The sequence below is a fragment of the Chironomus tepperi genome, unplaced genomic scaffold (genome assembly GCF_022539635.2).
Source record: "Chironomus tepperi strain 1889 unplaced genomic scaffold, CSIRO-AGI_Ctep_v1 contig_386, whole genome shotgun sequence".
In the NCBI taxonomy this organism is placed as follows: domain Eukaryota; kingdom Metazoa; phylum Arthropoda; class Insecta; order Diptera; family Chironomidae; genus Chironomus; species Chironomus tepperi.
Window position 1 is genome coordinate 222239 of NW_027226508.1, and position 17832 is coordinate 240070.

Consider the following 17832-nt stretch of genomic DNA (forward strand, 5'->3'; position numbering starts at 1 on the left):
TTCCATAAAGTTTGTCTTATATTATTTTAGTATCATTATAATGTTCCTATTAAGAGTGTCTATAATTTCTTTTTTAATTTTTAATTTTTCTGGTTCTGCTGATTCCGATTGTGGATGTTCAAAAGCAACACGTGAGGAACGTGCAAAGAAGTATGAACGACGTGAGGATGTACAGAATGATGAGATAGATGACCACAAAGACAAATGGACAAGCTCAAAAGATTTTGAAAATATGAGCTTGATACCTGCCGGAAAGTATTATGTTGGTACGAATGAGCCAATTTTTAGAGCTGATAAGGAAGGTCCAGAACGTGAAGTTACAATTAAACAATTTTATATTGATAAATATGAAGTATCGAATGCAGAATTTGCCAAGTTCGTTGAAGCAACAAACTATGTTACGGAAGCAGAAACTTTTGGTGACAGCTTTGTCTTTAAAATATTCTTAACTCCAGAAGTACAAAAGGAGTATGAGGACTATAGAGTAATGCAAGCACCTTGGTGGTTTAAAATTAAAAATGCAAATTGGAGACATCCTGAAGGTGAAGGATCAGATATTACTGATCGTATGGATCATCCAGTTCTACAAGTTAGTTGGAATGATGCTGTTGCTTATTGCAAATGGAAGAACAAGAGACTGCCAACTGAAGAGGAATTTGAAATAGCATGTAGAGGTGGTAAAAGGAACAGATTATTTCCTTGGGGTAATAAAATGATGCCAAATGACAAGCATTGGATGAACATTTGGCAAGGAGACTTTCCTGAAAGCAACACTGCTGAGGACGGCTATGTTGGAACTTGTCCTGTAGATAAATTCAGACAAAATGATTTTGACGTTTATAATATTATCGGAAATGCTTGGGAATGGGTTAGTGATTTATGGGATCCAGCAAAAGGCGAGACTGAGAATCCAGATCGTGTTAAAAAAGGAGGCAGCTACTTATGTCATAAATCACACTGCTATCGATACAGATGTGCTGCAAGATCTCAAAACAGTCAAGACTCGTCTGCTGGAAATTTGTCATTCCGATGTGCAAAAGACTTTGCATAGTTAATGGATCTGTAAACATTATTTAAGAATCATCAAATATTCAGGCTGTATTTTTAATGTTTTTTTTTATTTAAATAAAGAATATAACGTTTTAGAATATCTTTTTTACTTAAAACAAAAAAAAATGGAACTAAATACTTCATGAAATGTTTTGTTGATATTTCGGAATAGTTTCATAACACAATTAAATTATAAGTAGGTAGGTAGTAATGTTCTGTTAAAAAAAAATAAGAATTAAACTTGTCCAAACTTTGTTCAGAATATTCTTCTAATATAAGGCGCAGTTAATCGATAAACTCCATATCCAACTAAAGCCAATGTTCCATACTTCATTGTAGCACCAAAAACTCTCGTACTCATTGATGCGGGCGGAATTGTCATAATTTTTGGGATTTCTTCGGCGATCGCTTTCTTCGAGTTCCAATATTTTGTTACACCTATAAAATGTACATGATTATTACTTATCTCACAGATCTGCAGAGCATATTCAACTTACCAGCACAGTGACCGATTCCCATCACTCCAACAACATTGAATGGCTCGAGTGCTCTATTTGATTGTTGCAGTTGCTGTCTTGAATGAAGTGATGCTAGTTGAAGACTATAGCATAAATACATGTCTCTCTCATCAACAAAGACTTGTCCGAATTTTGGAAATTCGCCTGCCATTTCTCTCATAAGTCCCTCTAATAAATCCTTTTGTTTGCATTGTTCAACCTCTTCTTTTGTAATATTCTCATCAATTGACATAAGTTTCCATACAAGCTTTAATGTTTGCCATAATGTTAAGCTTTTGATAGCGCGCTGCAATGTTATATTTATTGGTCTGTCACCTAAATGAACTTTACAACCATTAAGTTTAGATGCTTCCTTTAGAGCTGTCCTAAATTCACTGCCTGGAGCCATACCAAGTTCCTTTGTAAGCTTTGCTGACATATTTAATAACAATATGTAAAACATTCCATTCATAACTCCATTTGAACGAATAACACTTCTGATTTTCTGCATATTTACATCCTTTGCTTCCTCTAATAATTTTTGCTCGTCAAACTTCAATATATGAATCCTGGATTCACATAATTCTACTACAACACTTCTAGGCTTTACATTCCTTATCACATTTGCTACATCCTCTTGTGATTTCTCAGAGAAATGAGCAGTTCCAACTAAATAGATATTTACATTGTTCGGCATTTTTAAAATCGAGACAGTTTCAGGAAGATTCTTATTGAACTCGTCGATCGTATCGTAGATCTTAATATTAGGGAAATCGGTATGTGAGCTTTTTGGCTGCTCATTGTGCTCAATATCTATAGCTACATCATTGTTCGAAGGTTTCTCGGAAGTTGAATTTAGCACCGTATTTTCTAAGGGATTTGAAGACATTTTGATTCGATAGACTTAAATTTAAGATTAGTTGCTGCAAAAAGAAAGAGAAGAAGTAAATATTTGTGTAAAACTAGGCCCTAGTTCTAACGTGTCAATATGTAATAAAATAATTTTGATAACAAATCCCCTTTTCCTATTTTAACTCACCTCTAATTCGTGTACTTTCTGTTCTACAGGATTTTATGTCAATAGTAGTGTAAAGAACTACTAACTAAGTTATCGATTTGATTGTTAAATTAATTAAAATTAATAAAATTTTTATAATTTGTTTTTCTATGAAAATTATAAATTTATGTACAAATTTAAAAAGTCCGTTACAGACTTTCTTGTTATGGCCATTTTTCAATTCTGTTTAAGTAGCTGCTGTATTTCTACAGCTGTAGGCTATAGAACACGGCTGTAGGCGACTGCTTTTAATTGACATTTATAAATTAGAGGGAATAGGAATCTAACAGCTAAATAATTTTTAAATTTTATTAAAAATCAATGTCAACTTTGATGATTCATCTTTAATTTTCCCTTCTTTTAATATCTTGTAGACTGTATGCTGTTAACATAAATTTGAATGTACCATCTATTACAAAATTAATTTTATTCAAAACTGAAAATAAAGTCAAATAAGATTTCCGATTTTTTACGGCGAGGAGGTGAATTCAGCAATGTCACGCATATTTCGGGATACATTAGACATTTCCATGATTATCTACCTAATTTATTACCTTTTAAACATATCACGACTCATATGTTTAATAAAATTGTTTTAATTTATTTTATTTTCAGCTATAAAATCTAACCCCCTCTCTTCAACCCCCTAACATTGCGCATCAATGTGAAATTAATTCTGTATCTCAGGAACAACAAATCGTTATTGTCCAATTAATCTATATAAGCAATTGCATTATAATAATGGAAATGTACCTGCAGCTGCAATAATAATTTGATGTTTAGAACTGATTTCTTTTCTAACGGTTTTTAAAATAGTCTCGTAACGACTTTTAAAAATTTGAATTTCAGACGTTCAGACAAATAGCAACCATGAGCATGCAGTAATATTTGCAAACTTATTTAGTTTGAGGATTTTTAAGAAAACGAAAATTAGTAAAAATATTAAAAAGTCAGTGTTAAAGGTTTTATTTCCAGTAATATTTATTAAAATTGATAAATTAAAGTTGACGAGAACGTTTTACAATAATATTAGGTGAATTTCTACGTTAATTAACAAGTGAAAATTGCTTTTGAAGTTTTTATGTTTTTTTGTTGTTTTATTTTTTTTTTCATCGCGAAAAAATCGCTCTGATTTTTCCATAATAATTTTTTTTTGTGAAAAACGACGAAATAACATAACTGGATCTTGTCGTTTATAAATATTTATGTTTAATTAATCTTTTAATCAAATTCTAGCTTGTGAATAAATGGTAATAAGGTTGATTCGACATGTGATGTGTGAAATAAATCGTAAAAGAAGAAAATCTAGCATCAAAAGAAGTGAATGGCAAAAAATTGTGGAAGAAAAGTTCCAGTAAAGTGAAAATCAGCATCCAAAAAAAGAAAATAGGCTTTGATAAATATATCGGCAAGTGTTTTTTAAATAGCATCGCATAAAATAGTGAAAAATTTAACAAAATTAAAGTAAAAATAATACATAAAAATGGCATACGCAAAGCCTACCGATCTCGATGGCTTTATTATGTTAATGGCCAAATCCGATATGCGAATTAAAACACAGCTGGCTGAGGATTTAGTGAATTATTTGAGTGACTATGAAAATTCATTACTATGTACGGATTTAGGATTATTGATTGATGCTCTTATTCCTTGGATGACAGGAAGTCACTTTAAGGTAAGAACTCCATTTCAATTATATTCTACATGTAAAAATTGTGTAGATAACGACCTGCTTCATTCGGTACGAAAAGAATCTTGTTGGATGTGTGTTTATAGTTTTATAAAAGGAACAAAAATTCATTTGACGGAATGTTTGTGATTTTTTCAATGTTGATAAGATAATAAATGATCAAATTCTTTACACCGTGCCAAATCAATGACGAATTTATGATGGCACTGATGATGATGATTTTTATATTATGCTCTTCATAAGCACTTGACGTGTAGTAATGTTGGAAAACAAAGTACAAAGTTAGTTAACACATTTAAGAGATCTTATTCATATTATTTTTTATTGTTAAGTTTGGAGCTTAATACAATTGTGCAACAACCATCCAGTTTACATAAAAATTGCCTTAATTGCTCAGTATGAAAAAAAAAATCCACTTTTGTACCATTGCATTAATATATATAAACTACATACACAGACTTTGTTGAAGAGGTGAAATGAGAGTGAATAGCAACATAAAATATAAGGAAAGAAAAGAAAACAAGTCCAGCAAATACGGCATTTTGCTGTAGACTTCCGGTTCTTGGTACGAAATTTCTATGCTCAACTAAATTCTATTAGACGTCGCGTGCTATATTAATTATGATTCCAATATACTTCGCTATTTTTTTTCCGGATTTTCTGCTTTTTTCATGTGATGATACATATGACACACCCATTCATAAACCTCAATTTTATGTATGAAGACAAATACCTTTATAAAATATTGAACAATTGCATTTTTCTCGTGATTTGTTTTTTGACGAAAATTAGTGAATTATAAAACTTCCAATAATGATTTTTTCTTTTTTCGGTGAAATTTGTAATCATCATTATCGCTATTATCATATTTTCTCATCGACAATAACCGCACATACTACATTCGTTTGTTATATCTCTTCCATATCGTAAACATTCAAGAGAATTAAATCAATTGAAGAAAAAAAATATATAGCTATAAAAGTAAAATTTCGGCATCAAAAAATATGAAAAACCACAAATTGCCAACTATTCATACACATTTCTTTTCTCTTTCAATGATGATTCATGATTGTTCGAATAGTTGTGTCTAACAATATCTTTCTTCTTACACTTATATGTTGATTCAACTTGCTTAAAGAGAAAAAAAAATAGACAAAAAGTTGCAGTCACAATTGCTCATTCCGCAAATGAAGCGTATTTAATTTAAGTGATTGACTTAATGGAATTCCTTGCTTAATTGATATTTAGTTCCTTTAGAAATTGATAACAATGTTGGGTATCGAAACTGAAATGTTCTAGTGTACAGTATGACTTTGTATGAAACCGGCAAACAAGTGTGTCAGTTTTTCCAAAAAGATCCAGATTCTTCAAAGATCTCCATATACTCATCGCTGGCATAAAAAGCTTCCATTTACAAAGTATGTGCACAATGCAGTAATGACATTGTATAATCTAGAACAGCCTAGACTATTTCCAGAATTTCTACTCAGTCCATACAAAAAAACACAACTGAGCTGTATTGTCTACAGTACAAAGTATTCACCAACATGATGATTAATGCCGACAAATGCATGCTTTTTTACATGAAAGCAATCGAGATTGGATAAAATAAAATAAGTAGGTTTGTTTTTTTGCCTATTTTAAAAATAGTCACTTTGAATGAAACAAACATAGTTCCAAAAATACATACACATCATCTTAATGCACATTTTGAGTAAGAAGCAACACACTTGACTTAAAAAATTCTAGAAATACATTGATGAATAAAACAAAATATATATTGAAGAAAGCATTTACAGTGAGGCAGCCAATAATAGAACCGTTTCCATAAAATCTATAATGGGTCGCTTACAAATGATGTCTGTCAAAAGTTAATGCCTTCGAGGATCGAATACAAATTTGTTTTAAAGGTCTAGTGACTACTCCCCCTAAATACTGAACGTAATGAGCAATCGACCCCAAATTTGCTTTTTGCTCAGTCTCAATTAATTTATTCACATTTTTTTCCTTCTTTTGTTCTAAGCGCTGAAATTTGTATACGTTCCTTTTGTTAGTGTGATGGTTTATGACTTTTTCGTGTTCCATGTCTTCAACTCTTTTCGTATTCTTTTCTTTTTTGCTTACATGATGTGTTTCACTAGTGTGTGATCGGCAAGCTTATTTTCACAACAAATGAGTCTTACATTTTTTTTCACATCGAATCACCTAAATTTAAATAATAAAATTATCATTTTTTTCCATTCAAGATTTTTCCCTAGATTCACTCTCATGGCTATGTTCTTCGTTTGTAAATATCTACTTCCATTCATCATATTTTAATGTAGAGTAATCAAGAGCGAGAAAATAGCAAACTTCATGTCGTGTAAAAGTGATTTCCCTTAAATAAGACATTAAAATAAGCGGTACTGCTACGAGAAATCATGAGTTTATTAAATGCCATTTGTGGCATTTCCCTGCTTGTTCACTAATCTCATAAATTTTCTTTTTTCACTGCTTCATTTTACATCAAAAAAAAAACTTTCGTCCGACGACTATTTTTTGTTGACATTTTTTTTTTTTCTGCACATGATAAATTTCATTTCTACGAACAATAAACATTTTTTTGGAATTTCTTTTGAATCGCAATCGCGGTTGATAATGCTCGAAACATTACCATATTTAAATTTGTATAAAAATAATCTTTGAATGTGCAATAAAGGCTAAAAAGTCTTGATTATTCTACTATACGGTGAATGTCAAAAAGTAATTAATTTTATATCGATAGGAGTGGATTAAAATTATCTTTTGACATACTTAATGTAATTAAAAGATCTTCAATATCGCAGTTCTAACGGATTAAAAACTTTTGAATGAGATTTTTGAACTTTGAGTGAGGTTCAAATTTTGAATTACGGATAACAGTTGAAAATTTGAATTTGGGATAACCGTTAAAATTGTCATAATTTAAGTTAATGTCAAAAGGTGTTTGTGCTGCACGATTTTATGGTCCACTTGACTGAAAAACGTGAAAATCTTTAATATGATGAGAAAACAGCATGTTCAACACCACTTTTAGCACTTATTATCATAGCTGTATATTTTTCATGATTTATATGCTTTATTAAAATATATTAGTAATTTGAGCAAATTACTGACCTTAAATTATAACATTATAAAGTAACAGATGGAAGAGCTGATAATTGCAACAAATACGAGAAAGTCAAAGACATTTCTACGACCTTTAATTTTTTTCGCACACTGATTAAAAAGGCAAATAATATGAATGACAAAAGTGTGAAAATGCCGTAGCTAAATATGCCGCTTTTATGACATAACAATATTAAAAAAATCACAGACTAACGTCAACAAAAAGACGAAAATTTTTTGTTGATGATAAATTTTTCCCGATCGTCGCTCCAATGCGTGAACACTTAGCTTTAAAAGAAGTAATCCTCTATTGACAGCATGCTAAATATTAATGACAAAATGAGACAAAATGATATCATCGCTTAGTACAAATGTAAAGACTTTGATATTTATATTTGTTGCTTCCTTCATTCGTATACATCAATTGTCTATTCGATGCTAATTAGCTTAAATTCTATCATACTTGTTACTTATGAATTAATATTCAATATCAACGTGTTGATCATGATCGATTTTTTTGTTAATGAAATTTTTACTTCTTACTGTCTGTGTTCTGTGAATAATTCGTCCAACACCCGGCATATTTTGAATCGTGTGTAATCTCCTATTATTCATAATATATACACGACTGACGTAGATGATTTTAAAAATAAACAAAAAAACTAAAATAAAATTACTTTTTTCTGCTGATTTTTTTCACTTTTACTTTCGTAATGAACTTTATTTGTGTATCAGGGATGTGTAGTGTATGTACTTTGGAAAATAAGTTTTCATCATTGTGACAAAAATGTGTTAATGTATGGGAATAATTTGGTCACTAGACTGTTTATTTTACATCTGTATAAATTTTTTATTGTGTTTTTTTCGTCAATTATTAAACGTGGGATGCGCCTGCTTCTTACGACTGTCTCTTGTATAATCTTAAATAGGCACTATCAAGAAGACTGAATGAATTTATGACATTTTCGTTGTGTTTTTGTTTCATTCTGGACCTTGTAAATGGATGATTCTTGATTTTGGATAATCTACGTAATAATGTCACTGCGAGAAATTTTCATTGAGTACTACTTAAGCACATAAATACACATGAGTGAATCTTCTTCACTTTCCTTTTGAATGCATTTTCTTCATGTTGTTATCTTTGACATTGTTTGCATATGACAAGTTCAAGATGAAAGCCAGGTGAATGATATGATAACATATGGTCTTACAATTACTATATTTTCTTCGTTAATAACATTGTATGAATGAGTCATTGAGCTTCTGGAGTGCCTCACCTAATAAATATAGCCTACGTAATTTATAGATAGATTCTCAATTATTATTTTTATATTTTTTGTGCATTGAACTTGTTGTCATACAAAGTCCATACCATCACAAAAAAGCTATATCGTCTTGTGGGCAGCTGAATCTCCAAGTTAATACCATATAATACATTCCAGCCATTTAAATAATATTCTCTTTCATTTGATCAGATATTAAGTTTATTCTAGTTTTCTCTTAGCTGCTTTCAAGTTCACATCTATAATTTTACATTCCTTAGAAATAAAAAGTTTTAAGTTATTTACACTACGCTGGTTTGTTTTTGCAGTCATTATATAGTAGTAAGTGATGTAAATTGAAATGTTAAGGCAACTCCGAAATTTTGGGATTTTTTAACGGACAAAAATAATTTAAATTTTATGTTCACCAAATTCACCAGACCAAGTTCAAAATTTTAAAAGCCGTTAAAATTTATTGCTAACTTTTTTTTGATCATGACCTGATAAATAAGTAATAAATCTCTATAAACTAGTTCTGCAGTGATAATTGATATCAAATATTTAGTTTATGATAGTAATAGCGTCACTAACGAGCAAAAACATTCCGTCAAAGGCAGATTCATTAACCATAAGGTTTTTAATGTTTGTTATATTACGAATCGGCGACAGCAGTGTCATTACGATCTGAAATCATTCAACCAGACGATGTGAATATTATTCTAAAGTTCATTTTTTAGCTTTCGCATTGTCCTCCATATCTAAATCACATCTAGTCTCAAATTTATTTACATTCTGAGCATGACGTAATATTTACACATTTAGAAACAATAGATTCTTATTATTCATATAAAATTTTACAGTTATTGATGAATATCTTTGCTAATATTAAATTCCTTCTTCATTTATTTATTTACAGATTGCACAGAGAGCACTTGAATCATTCACAGAATTAGTACAGAGATTGGGTCAGGATTTTAACGCATATACAGCGACAATTCTTCCTCACGTTGTTGATCGATTGGGTGACAGTCGAGATACAGTGCGAGAAAAGGCCCAATTACTGTTACAAAAATTAGTTGAATGTCGTGTATTAACAGCGCAATCATTATTAGACAAACTTGTAGGTTGTTTTAAACATAAAAACGCTAAAATTCGTGAAGAATATTTGCAGACAATTGTGACAACTTTGAATGAGTAAGCAAACCTCTTTCTCTTGTATTTTTTACATTTTGCCTATAACTCGTAACTTGTTCTTTATTTATGACGCGAATAAAATTAAATTTCATGTTTCCATTTTTAGATACGGAACACAATCTGTAGCTGTTAAGTCATTCATAACACCAATTGTTAATCTTTTGGGCGATCCAACAGCGACAGTTCGTGATGCTGCATTTCAAACACTAGTTGAGATTTATAAGCATGTTGGTGATCGATTAAGAATAGATTTACAGAAAAAAGATGTACCACAACAGAAATTAGTCATATTAGAGCAAAAATTTGATGAAGTTAAGAACGATGGATTATTACTACCGTCAGCATTAGGTGCAGTACAAGCTAATTATGACGAAATTGATACAGCATCTTTAGGACCACCAGCACGACCTACTAAATTAGTTAAAAGAACAATGTCGGCATCAGCATCGAAAAAACCTGGCCTTACTGAGATTCTCAGTGGAAGTGGCGATAATATGACAGCACAAGCTGGAGCAATATCTCAGGAAATTTTCGAAGCAGCATTTGAGCAAGTTCCACAATTAAACATATTTGGACAAAGGGATATTGATGATCTAATGAAGACAATTAATGGAATAATTGGTGATAAAAACATGGATTGGGAAAAGAGAGTCGATGCACTCAAGAAATTGCGTTCCTTATTAATTAATAACGCTCAATCTAATCCTAATTTTCAGCAGCAATTAAAGGACTTATCTATTTCATTCCTCGACATTCTCAAAGAATTAAGATCACAAGTTATACGCGAAGCGTGCATAACACTTGCATACATGTCAAAAACATTGCGAAATAAAATAGATCAGTTTCTTGCATATATATTGCAAGAGTTAATAAATTTAATTCAAAATTCAGCAAAAATCATTTCCAGTGCTGGAACGTTAGCACTAAAATATGTTATTAGATATTCGCATGTGCCCAAACTACTTCCAATTATCACATCAAATTTAATGCAATCTAAATCAAAAGACATTCGTTCAAATTTATGTGAGCTCCTTATTATGATATTTGAGGAATGGCCAACAAAAGCTCTCGAAAGACATCACACATTGCTTAAGGATGCCGTTAAAAAAGGAATTACTGATGCAGACGCTGAAGCTCGACGACACAGTAGACGGTAAACATTTAACAGCTTTTCTTTCATTACCTGATTCTAATTAAATAATTATTTTGTAGAGCATATTGGAGTTTTCGTAAACATTTCACGGCAGAAGCTGATCAACTTTATGGATCTTTGGACATTGCGACACAAAGACAGGTTGAAAAGGAAAAGGATTCAGGTGGTTGTTCAAACGGTACAAATTCTATGAGTGCAAGTCTACGTGGAAGTAACACAAGTCTAAATTCTATGCCCGGTGGAAGTATGTTGAGTATGTGTGAAGTCATTTACTAAAAAAAACTGTTTAGTAGCTTTTTGTGGTTGAAAGGGAGCGTGGGATTAAAAAAAATTATTTCGGCCTGATTTTTCATTGATTAAAATGTGGAAGTTTACAGTAGGACGTGTTTATCTTTTGGTTTTGGCATTAAAAAAAGAATTATAACACTTTCTGTTTTCTGTTTGGTGATTAAGTGAATCTGAACTTCCACATTTTTCCATTGAATCCTAAATTAACTCTTATTGGAATGAGATTAAAATTCTTATATTAATTAATATAAATCCCTTCTCTCAATCAATATCTATTTTCATCATACCACACGAAAATGTACTCATATATTACCTATAATAAACAGAACGGCGACAATCGTCAGGACTAAGAAGCCCTGCTGCTCAAACAGGTATCTCAATTGAATTCATTTACTTATTTCCCTCCTATATCTTTGAATTTCCTTTTCACTGCTTATGTCTTCCCTCATTATAATGATGATATGATTACGTACACTTATTTTATATTTTTCACATTTATTGTGACTAACTTGAGATTCTTATTAACATGAGATTTTTCTTACAAAAATAATTTACATGCAATCCTTGTTATGGACTAAAAATTCTTTTTCTAATATCGCATATCACATTAAAATTACTATCTTAGTTGGCTCACCAAGTGTGAGCACTGAAAATTTATCGCGTCTTTCTCGTGCACCATCATTGCCTCGAAATAGAGGCAGGAGTGGAATTCCAGTAGCACATCATCGAGAATTTCCTACGCGAGGAGGTTCGAAACGTAAATTGATAAATGGTTTTTTATGTACTTTATATGTTCACAAAAAAACTTGTTGTAGATTTATCTGTTTTATGTATTGATCCTTAATTTCCATTAATTAAGCTGCGCATTTTTGTCACTTGCTCTACAAAATTAATTTTGACAAACTAAATAACGGACTAATTTTGAATAATTATTTGCCGTTTTATTTGATCAAAGTATGCTTTTTATTTAAAATTTTTGAAATTTTAGATTGACTAAAGATGCGGGTTAAGTTATGCAGCGATAAAAATCTAATTATACAATCCTCGCAAGGTAAAAAAGTGACGGAATTGTAAAATTTCATAGTTCTTTTCTCTTATGACTTGTATACTTGTATAAAAGAGATAAAGGGATCATGAGAAGATTTAAAATTGACAAAGATGCGCAAGATTTTTCTTTATTTGTTGATTTATGTATTGTTATGTATTTTTGATGTTAAACAAGACTAATTGTAGTTCATTATTTGTTACCATTAATTATATCTAGCTGCTAACTTTAGAAGTGTTTCGGCCGTAGATGCAAATGCAGCCCAACGTGCTCGTGCTCGTGCACAGTATGCTAATATGTCACGTCTAAAAATGACCCCTGGAACAGCGTCAGTGCGTAAGTACACACAGCAAATTAACATGCTTTAAATATTTAAGCTAAAAAAAATTTCATTCATATTTTCTGACACATTTTAAAACTATATTATCCATGCATGGCATTAATAATACTGATAGAAGGCCATTATGCACAGCAAGGTACTTTCAAATGAATTGTGAAATTTTTTTCATATCAGTTCCTTTTTCTTTAATTAGTCAGGTTAATTAAATTATTTTCTAATTACATTTTCTTGATTTTTACGTATACAGCTCGCGCAAAGAAGATTACCAGTTCGAATGTAAATGCAACACCAAACCAACCATCACCAGAAAGACAAGTTAGATCACGACAAGCTGGAGTTTCACAATCCCAACGTAAGTCATACATTAGAATAGTTCAGAAATGATGTCAATAAATAACTAATATAATTATAAATTTAGCAACATCACGAAGCACTTCACCCTCATCACGACTACAATATGGTACATATGCTGGCACTTATCGACAAACGGGTACTGTCCCGAAAAAGACAACAGGCATTCCAAGATCTTTGGCAAATTCCCGAGAAACAAGTCCATCAAGAGGCAGTCAATTTGGATCATTAAATAGACGTCAAGTGTACAACACGAGCAGTCCAAGACGTGGTGAAAGACCCCCATTAAATCCGGGTCGTGCATATTCAGCACAGAAAATGTTACAACAAAGTCGAGAAGCAGAATCGGTACTGGCAGATGTTATTTCACCAGACGAACAAGATTTTCAAAATGACTTGGCACGATTAACATTAAATCGAAAGATTTCTCGTGAGGAATCAGACGATGGAAGTGAGGCATCATCACAATGTTCTGAACGTTCATTTGACTCGTATCGTCGTGGAAATGATTCATTTTCATGGAATGGATCAAGAACCCGACTTGATGGATCGGCAAAATATATTGAAGATATTGAAACAATTATTCAGTATTGCTCATCGTCACATTGGAATGAGAGGAAAGATGGATTGACGAATTTAACACAATATTTATCGGAAGGAAAGATGTTGACGCCACATCAGCTACAATGTATTTTAGATTTATTTAGAAAAATGTTTATGGACCCTCACATTAAAGTCTATGCATTATTTTTGGACACTGTTAATGAATTGATTTTATCACATTCACAAGACCTTCATGATTGGCTGTTTATATTATTGACAAGATTGTTCAACAAATTGGGCACAGACTTGTTAGCTTCAATGCTTACAAAAATATGGAAGACATTAAATCTCATCTACGAATACTTTCCAGCTAATTTGCAAATACAAAGCGTCTTTAAAATACTCACAGACTCGACACAGACGCCTAATGTTAAGACAAAGCATGCAACAGTAAAATTTTTAACGACATTGGCACAATCTTATTGTACTGCAGAGCATTTCCTCATGACACCGCCTGCTGATAAGGCTATCCTCAAAATTATTCAATATTCGTGCGATCAAAAGAGCATGGAGTTGCGAAATCAAGCCAAACATTGTATACTTGCTCTATACAATTGTAATACAGCAAATGTAAGTCACCCAGTTCTTTTTCCACCTTATATGGTTTTACTAATAAACTGAAATTCCTTTTAGATGACACTCCTTTTAGCAAATATGCCGAAGCAATTTCAGGATGTTGCCAAATCATATATTCAGCAATCAATTAGTAGAAAAAGTACATCAGGTAATGTCTCATACTATCATTTCGTGTATTGATATGCTAATTGAGCATAAATTGTTTTTCGTACTTTTAGGAAACAACAGTCCTTCGAGTCCTATTTCTGCCTCAAGTCCAAAATTGTTATTAAGTCCTCAACAGTATGGTCAGTACAGTAGTCTACAAAATCATGTTCCTAGTAAGTAACTTTTCATAAATAACGGTCAATTTGAATTCAAATTAAAAAGTTCAATTTTGAGTTCAAAATTAATTTTTGAATTTAAACGTTTTTTTAAGTCGAATTGCTAAATTTACTTTCAATTTTCTTACAGGTCCGAGATCACGACAAACAAGTGTCGAAGTCGATCATCCAATAAGTCATGAAGAAGTTTACAAGAATTTACGTAAAACTACAGCCGAGATTCAAAATTATAGCTTTGAAAGTAAATTAGATCGTGATGCAAATAGCAAAGATTCGGGAATAAGTCAGATGGGCGGCGATCATTTACTTCTTGCGTCAGCAAACGGATTTAATAATGGACATGCTGGGTAAATAATGAAAAAAATTTCTCTCGTTACTGTAAACCAGAGTTGCGATGACAGGTACCTGTCACAGGTAGAGGTGACAGATTCTGTCAAAAGATGACCTGTGACAGGTCGTTACCTGTTGACAGGCAGAAAAATTTGGCCTGTCACAGGTCTGACCTGTCGCAGGTCACGCCTGTCACAGTGGCCTGTCGACAGGCGAAATTTTTCTGCCGTAAAACTACAGCCGAGATTCAAAATTATAGCTTTGAAAGTAAATTAGATCGTGATGCAAATAGCAAAGTTTTTCATATTTTCATATTTTTAACAAAAAAACATAAATTAAATTCGGGAATGAAGATCTGTGACAGGTCAGATGGGCGGCGATCATTTACTTCTTGCGTCAGCAAACGGATTTAATAATGGACATGCTGGGTAAATAATGAAAAAAATTTCTCTCGTTACTGTAAACATTGATTTAATGATAAATATTTAATAATTTATCACTGTTTAGCTCTCTTGACAAAGATGATTCCGTGAATGGTTCGAAAACACAATCAGCAGCAACAACAGAATCAAACACACCTGAAAATACAGTTAGATTAGACAATATGAGTCATAAGCAAAGCCATAACTACCATATTGAAAATAACGAAGTTGTACTTGATCGTAAGCATAAAACTTTCTTTATAGCGTTGCCTACCGTACATCCAATAATTTAATTAATTTTTTTATGGTATACAGGAGGTCTCAGGGAAAGCGAAGTTGTGAAACAGACTATTTCGATTGCGACATTAGAAAATAGCGATTCTGAATACATTTCTCAAGTCCTTGTTAATTTAATGACGTGCATTAGGCATGGAAATTGTGAACTTCCAATTAAAAACTTCAAGTAAGTTAAATTATGCTTTAATTATGCAATTATTTCAATAACGGACTTCTTTCTTTGTAGACAAATTATGATAACATTACTAAAATTAATCGAATCACAAGACAGTACAGTGATGATTGCCGGACTTCAGACGCTTTCAAGAATTATAAGAAGTCCGCCAATGCGACTATGTTGGACAAATTTCCTCGAACTAATTTTGCTTAAAATTATCGACTCTTACAAGTCCGGGAAAGAGGTGAGAAAACTTAATTGCCATGAACATTTATGCTGACTCATTCAGTGAAATGACTTCATGGAAGTTTATTGTGTGAATGTCAAGGTCATTGTTTATTTGGAGCAAATAAATGCGACATTGGCACTATTTTTTGTGAGCTGATTTAAATAAATTTTGATTTCTTTGCTTAACTGTTAGGTTCAACGAGAAATTGACATTATAATTACAAAGATATCGGCTGTTTTGCCTGTCGATGCATCAGTTAATATATTGAATCCAGTAATTGCTACCGGAGATTTTCCGAACAATTTATGTGCGCTTAAAATTTTACGCGATCTTGCGGATCAACAAGGAAAGGATTTCAACGATAATCACTTAGATATTCTAATGCCAAATATAGCTAGGGTAAGTAAATGTTCAATATTTTTAACGTATTTCTACATTTTGAAAAGTTAATGACCGGTTCAATAATTTTGAACCAAAATTTTTTAAATGCTAAAAATCCGTTGAAAATGAATTTGTTGTATTAAAACTAATTTACTTTAATTACAGTTAGCAGATGTCGAAGAATCAATGGTTCGTAAAGCAGCTGTATTTTGTATCGTTAAATTGTACTCTGTGATGGGCGAGGAGAAAGTAAAGCCGAAATTTTCGCTTCTTAATGCGAGCAAAATTAGGTAAACAATTGCACACAATTAATTCCATCATTGACTATATTTAATAGAAATTTATTCTTAATTCCTAGACTCATAAATGTATATATCAGCAAAAACCAGTCAAAATCATGATCGCGAAGCTATCATTACTATCAACATTGATTACTGCTTTCAACAAGGAAATTGGCGAAAAAAATTAAAAAAATAAGCAAGAAGAAATTTTCGGCAATTCCTGAATAAATGTAGTGGAAATAGAACAAATCGACATACTGCATATAATTTTTTTATCATCGCCAAAAATCATTGTGTTTTTGATGCATTATTATAAAAATGCTAATGAATATTAAACAAAAAAATTATCCTTATTACGTACATATAACTATATAATGCATCATCATATCCATTTAAAACAAATTTAGTCTTCAAACAAATATTTTTGCAGTTAATCAATATCCACATAAAAAAAAGTGAATGAGAAAGAAATTGATTAATTTAAAATGATAAGAAAAACAGTTTTTAATGCTAAGGTGCGAATAACAATTATTAAGAAGAAAGAAAAAGGAATGTTAGAATGTTAAAAAAAAATGTAATGTGAAGCTTTTGTGCTTAGTAAAGAGCATAAGAAAAATGTTGGTATAGATATTGATTGATTAATGTTCAATAATTTGTAATTAAGATGAAAATGTTTCATTATTTTTCCGCTTAAAATCTCTTATATTGCGCTTAACTTTTATTAGCAATTGTTCTTTTTTCATCCTTTTAGCTTTAATACTATTCATTATTATTCCTTTAAAAAACGCAACCCACAACACATAAAAACACCATCATTACACAATCTTTTATTTTTCAAAATAAAAATGATGAAAATCTATAAATTTTAATAAAACTCAATTTTAAAAAGTTACCCCTAACTCTATGTTGATCTACAAAATTAGCTTTTCAGGAGTTTAGTGCTGAAAAACCTTACAATTGTACATTTTGTCGTCAAAACCTTATAACAGATCACGTTTGCTGTTGTATGGTTTTAAATAAGTCGTTGAACTTTTTAACAATCCGAATTTTAAATGACCAGCATGACGTCAAGGACAGTTTGACGCAAATTCCCCACTTATAAACATATCACACCAAACACGAGGTATTTCCAGTTAACTCATAATCATTTAAGAATGCTAAATGTTGAGATAATTTTATT

General features: G+C 31.4%; 3 protein-coding genes across 3 annotated transcripts; 2 read left to right on the forward strand and 1 right to left on the reverse strand.

The window, feature by feature from the left end:
* The first annotated feature begins 40 nt into the window (after nucleotides 1-40).
* LOC139096373 (formylglycine-generating enzyme) lies at nucleotides 41-1051 on the forward strand. The gene has a single exon (XM_070648074.1). The coding sequence runs from the start codon at nucleotides 41-43 to the stop codon at nucleotides 1049-1051; it is 1011 nt and encodes a 336-aa protein (XP_070504175.1).
* Nucleotides 1052-1165: 114 nt separating this feature from the next.
* Nucleotides 1166-2726, reverse strand: LOC139096359 (traB domain-containing protein). Its single transcript, XM_070648058.1, has 3 exons — nucleotides 2587-2726; nucleotides 1548-2470; nucleotides 1166-1488 (listed from the first exon to the last, which is right to left on the reverse strand). Exons 2-3 carry the CDS (start codon nucleotides 2434-2436, stop codon nucleotides 1307-1309), a joined length of 1071 nt encoding a protein of 356 aa, XP_070504159.1. The 5' UTR covers nucleotides 2437-2470; nucleotides 2587-2726; the 3' UTR covers nucleotides 1166-1306.
* A 773-nt stretch (nucleotides 2727-3499) lies between these two features.
* Nucleotides 3500-17544, forward strand: chb (chromosome bows). The gene is made up of 20 exons (XM_070648055.1): nucleotides 3500-3637; nucleotides 3841-4279; nucleotides 9599-9876; nucleotides 9983-11029; nucleotides 11089-11282; nucleotides 11644-11688; nucleotides 11943-12074; nucleotides 12582-12698; nucleotides 12818-12838; nucleotides 12950-13054; nucleotides 13121-14226; nucleotides 14290-14380; nucleotides 14451-14552; nucleotides 14686-14902; nucleotides 15393-15547; nucleotides 15623-15770; nucleotides 15831-16005; nucleotides 16183-16389; nucleotides 16537-16661; nucleotides 16730-17544. Exons 2-20 carry the CDS (start codon nucleotides 4088-4090, stop codon nucleotides 16770-16772), a joined length of 4500 nt encoding a protein of 1499 aa, XP_070504156.1. The 5' UTR covers nucleotides 3500-3637; nucleotides 3841-4087; the 3' UTR covers nucleotides 16773-17544.
* Nucleotides 17545-17832: the final 288 nt, after the last annotated feature.

Excerpts from the sequence above, each read along its gene's own strand:
- LOC139096373 (XM_070648074.1), top strand. The coding sequence starts at position 41 with ATGTTCCTATTAAGAGTGTCTATAATTTCTTTTTTAATTTTTAATTTT.
- LOC139096359 (XM_070648058.1), bottom strand. The coding sequence starts at position 2,436 with ATGTCTTCAAATCCCTTAGAAAATACGGTGCTAAATTCAACTTCCGAG. Across the intron at positions 1,489-1,547 it reads GGGAATCGGTCACTGTGCTG|GTGTAACAAAATATTGGAAC; the intron begins GTAAGTTGAATA and ends TACATTTTATAG.
- chb (XM_070648055.1), top strand. The coding sequence starts at position 4,088 with ATGGCATACGCAAAGCCTACCGATCTCGATGGCTTTATTATGTTAATG. Across the intron at positions 11,030-11,088 it reads GCTCGACGACACAGTAGACG|AGCATATTGGAGTTTTCGTA; the intron begins GTAAACATTTAA and ends ATTATTTTGTAG. Across the intron at positions 14,227-14,289 it reads ACAATTGTAATACAGCAAAT|ATGACACTCCTTTTAGCAAA; the intron begins GTAAGTCACCCA and ends AATTCCTTTTAG.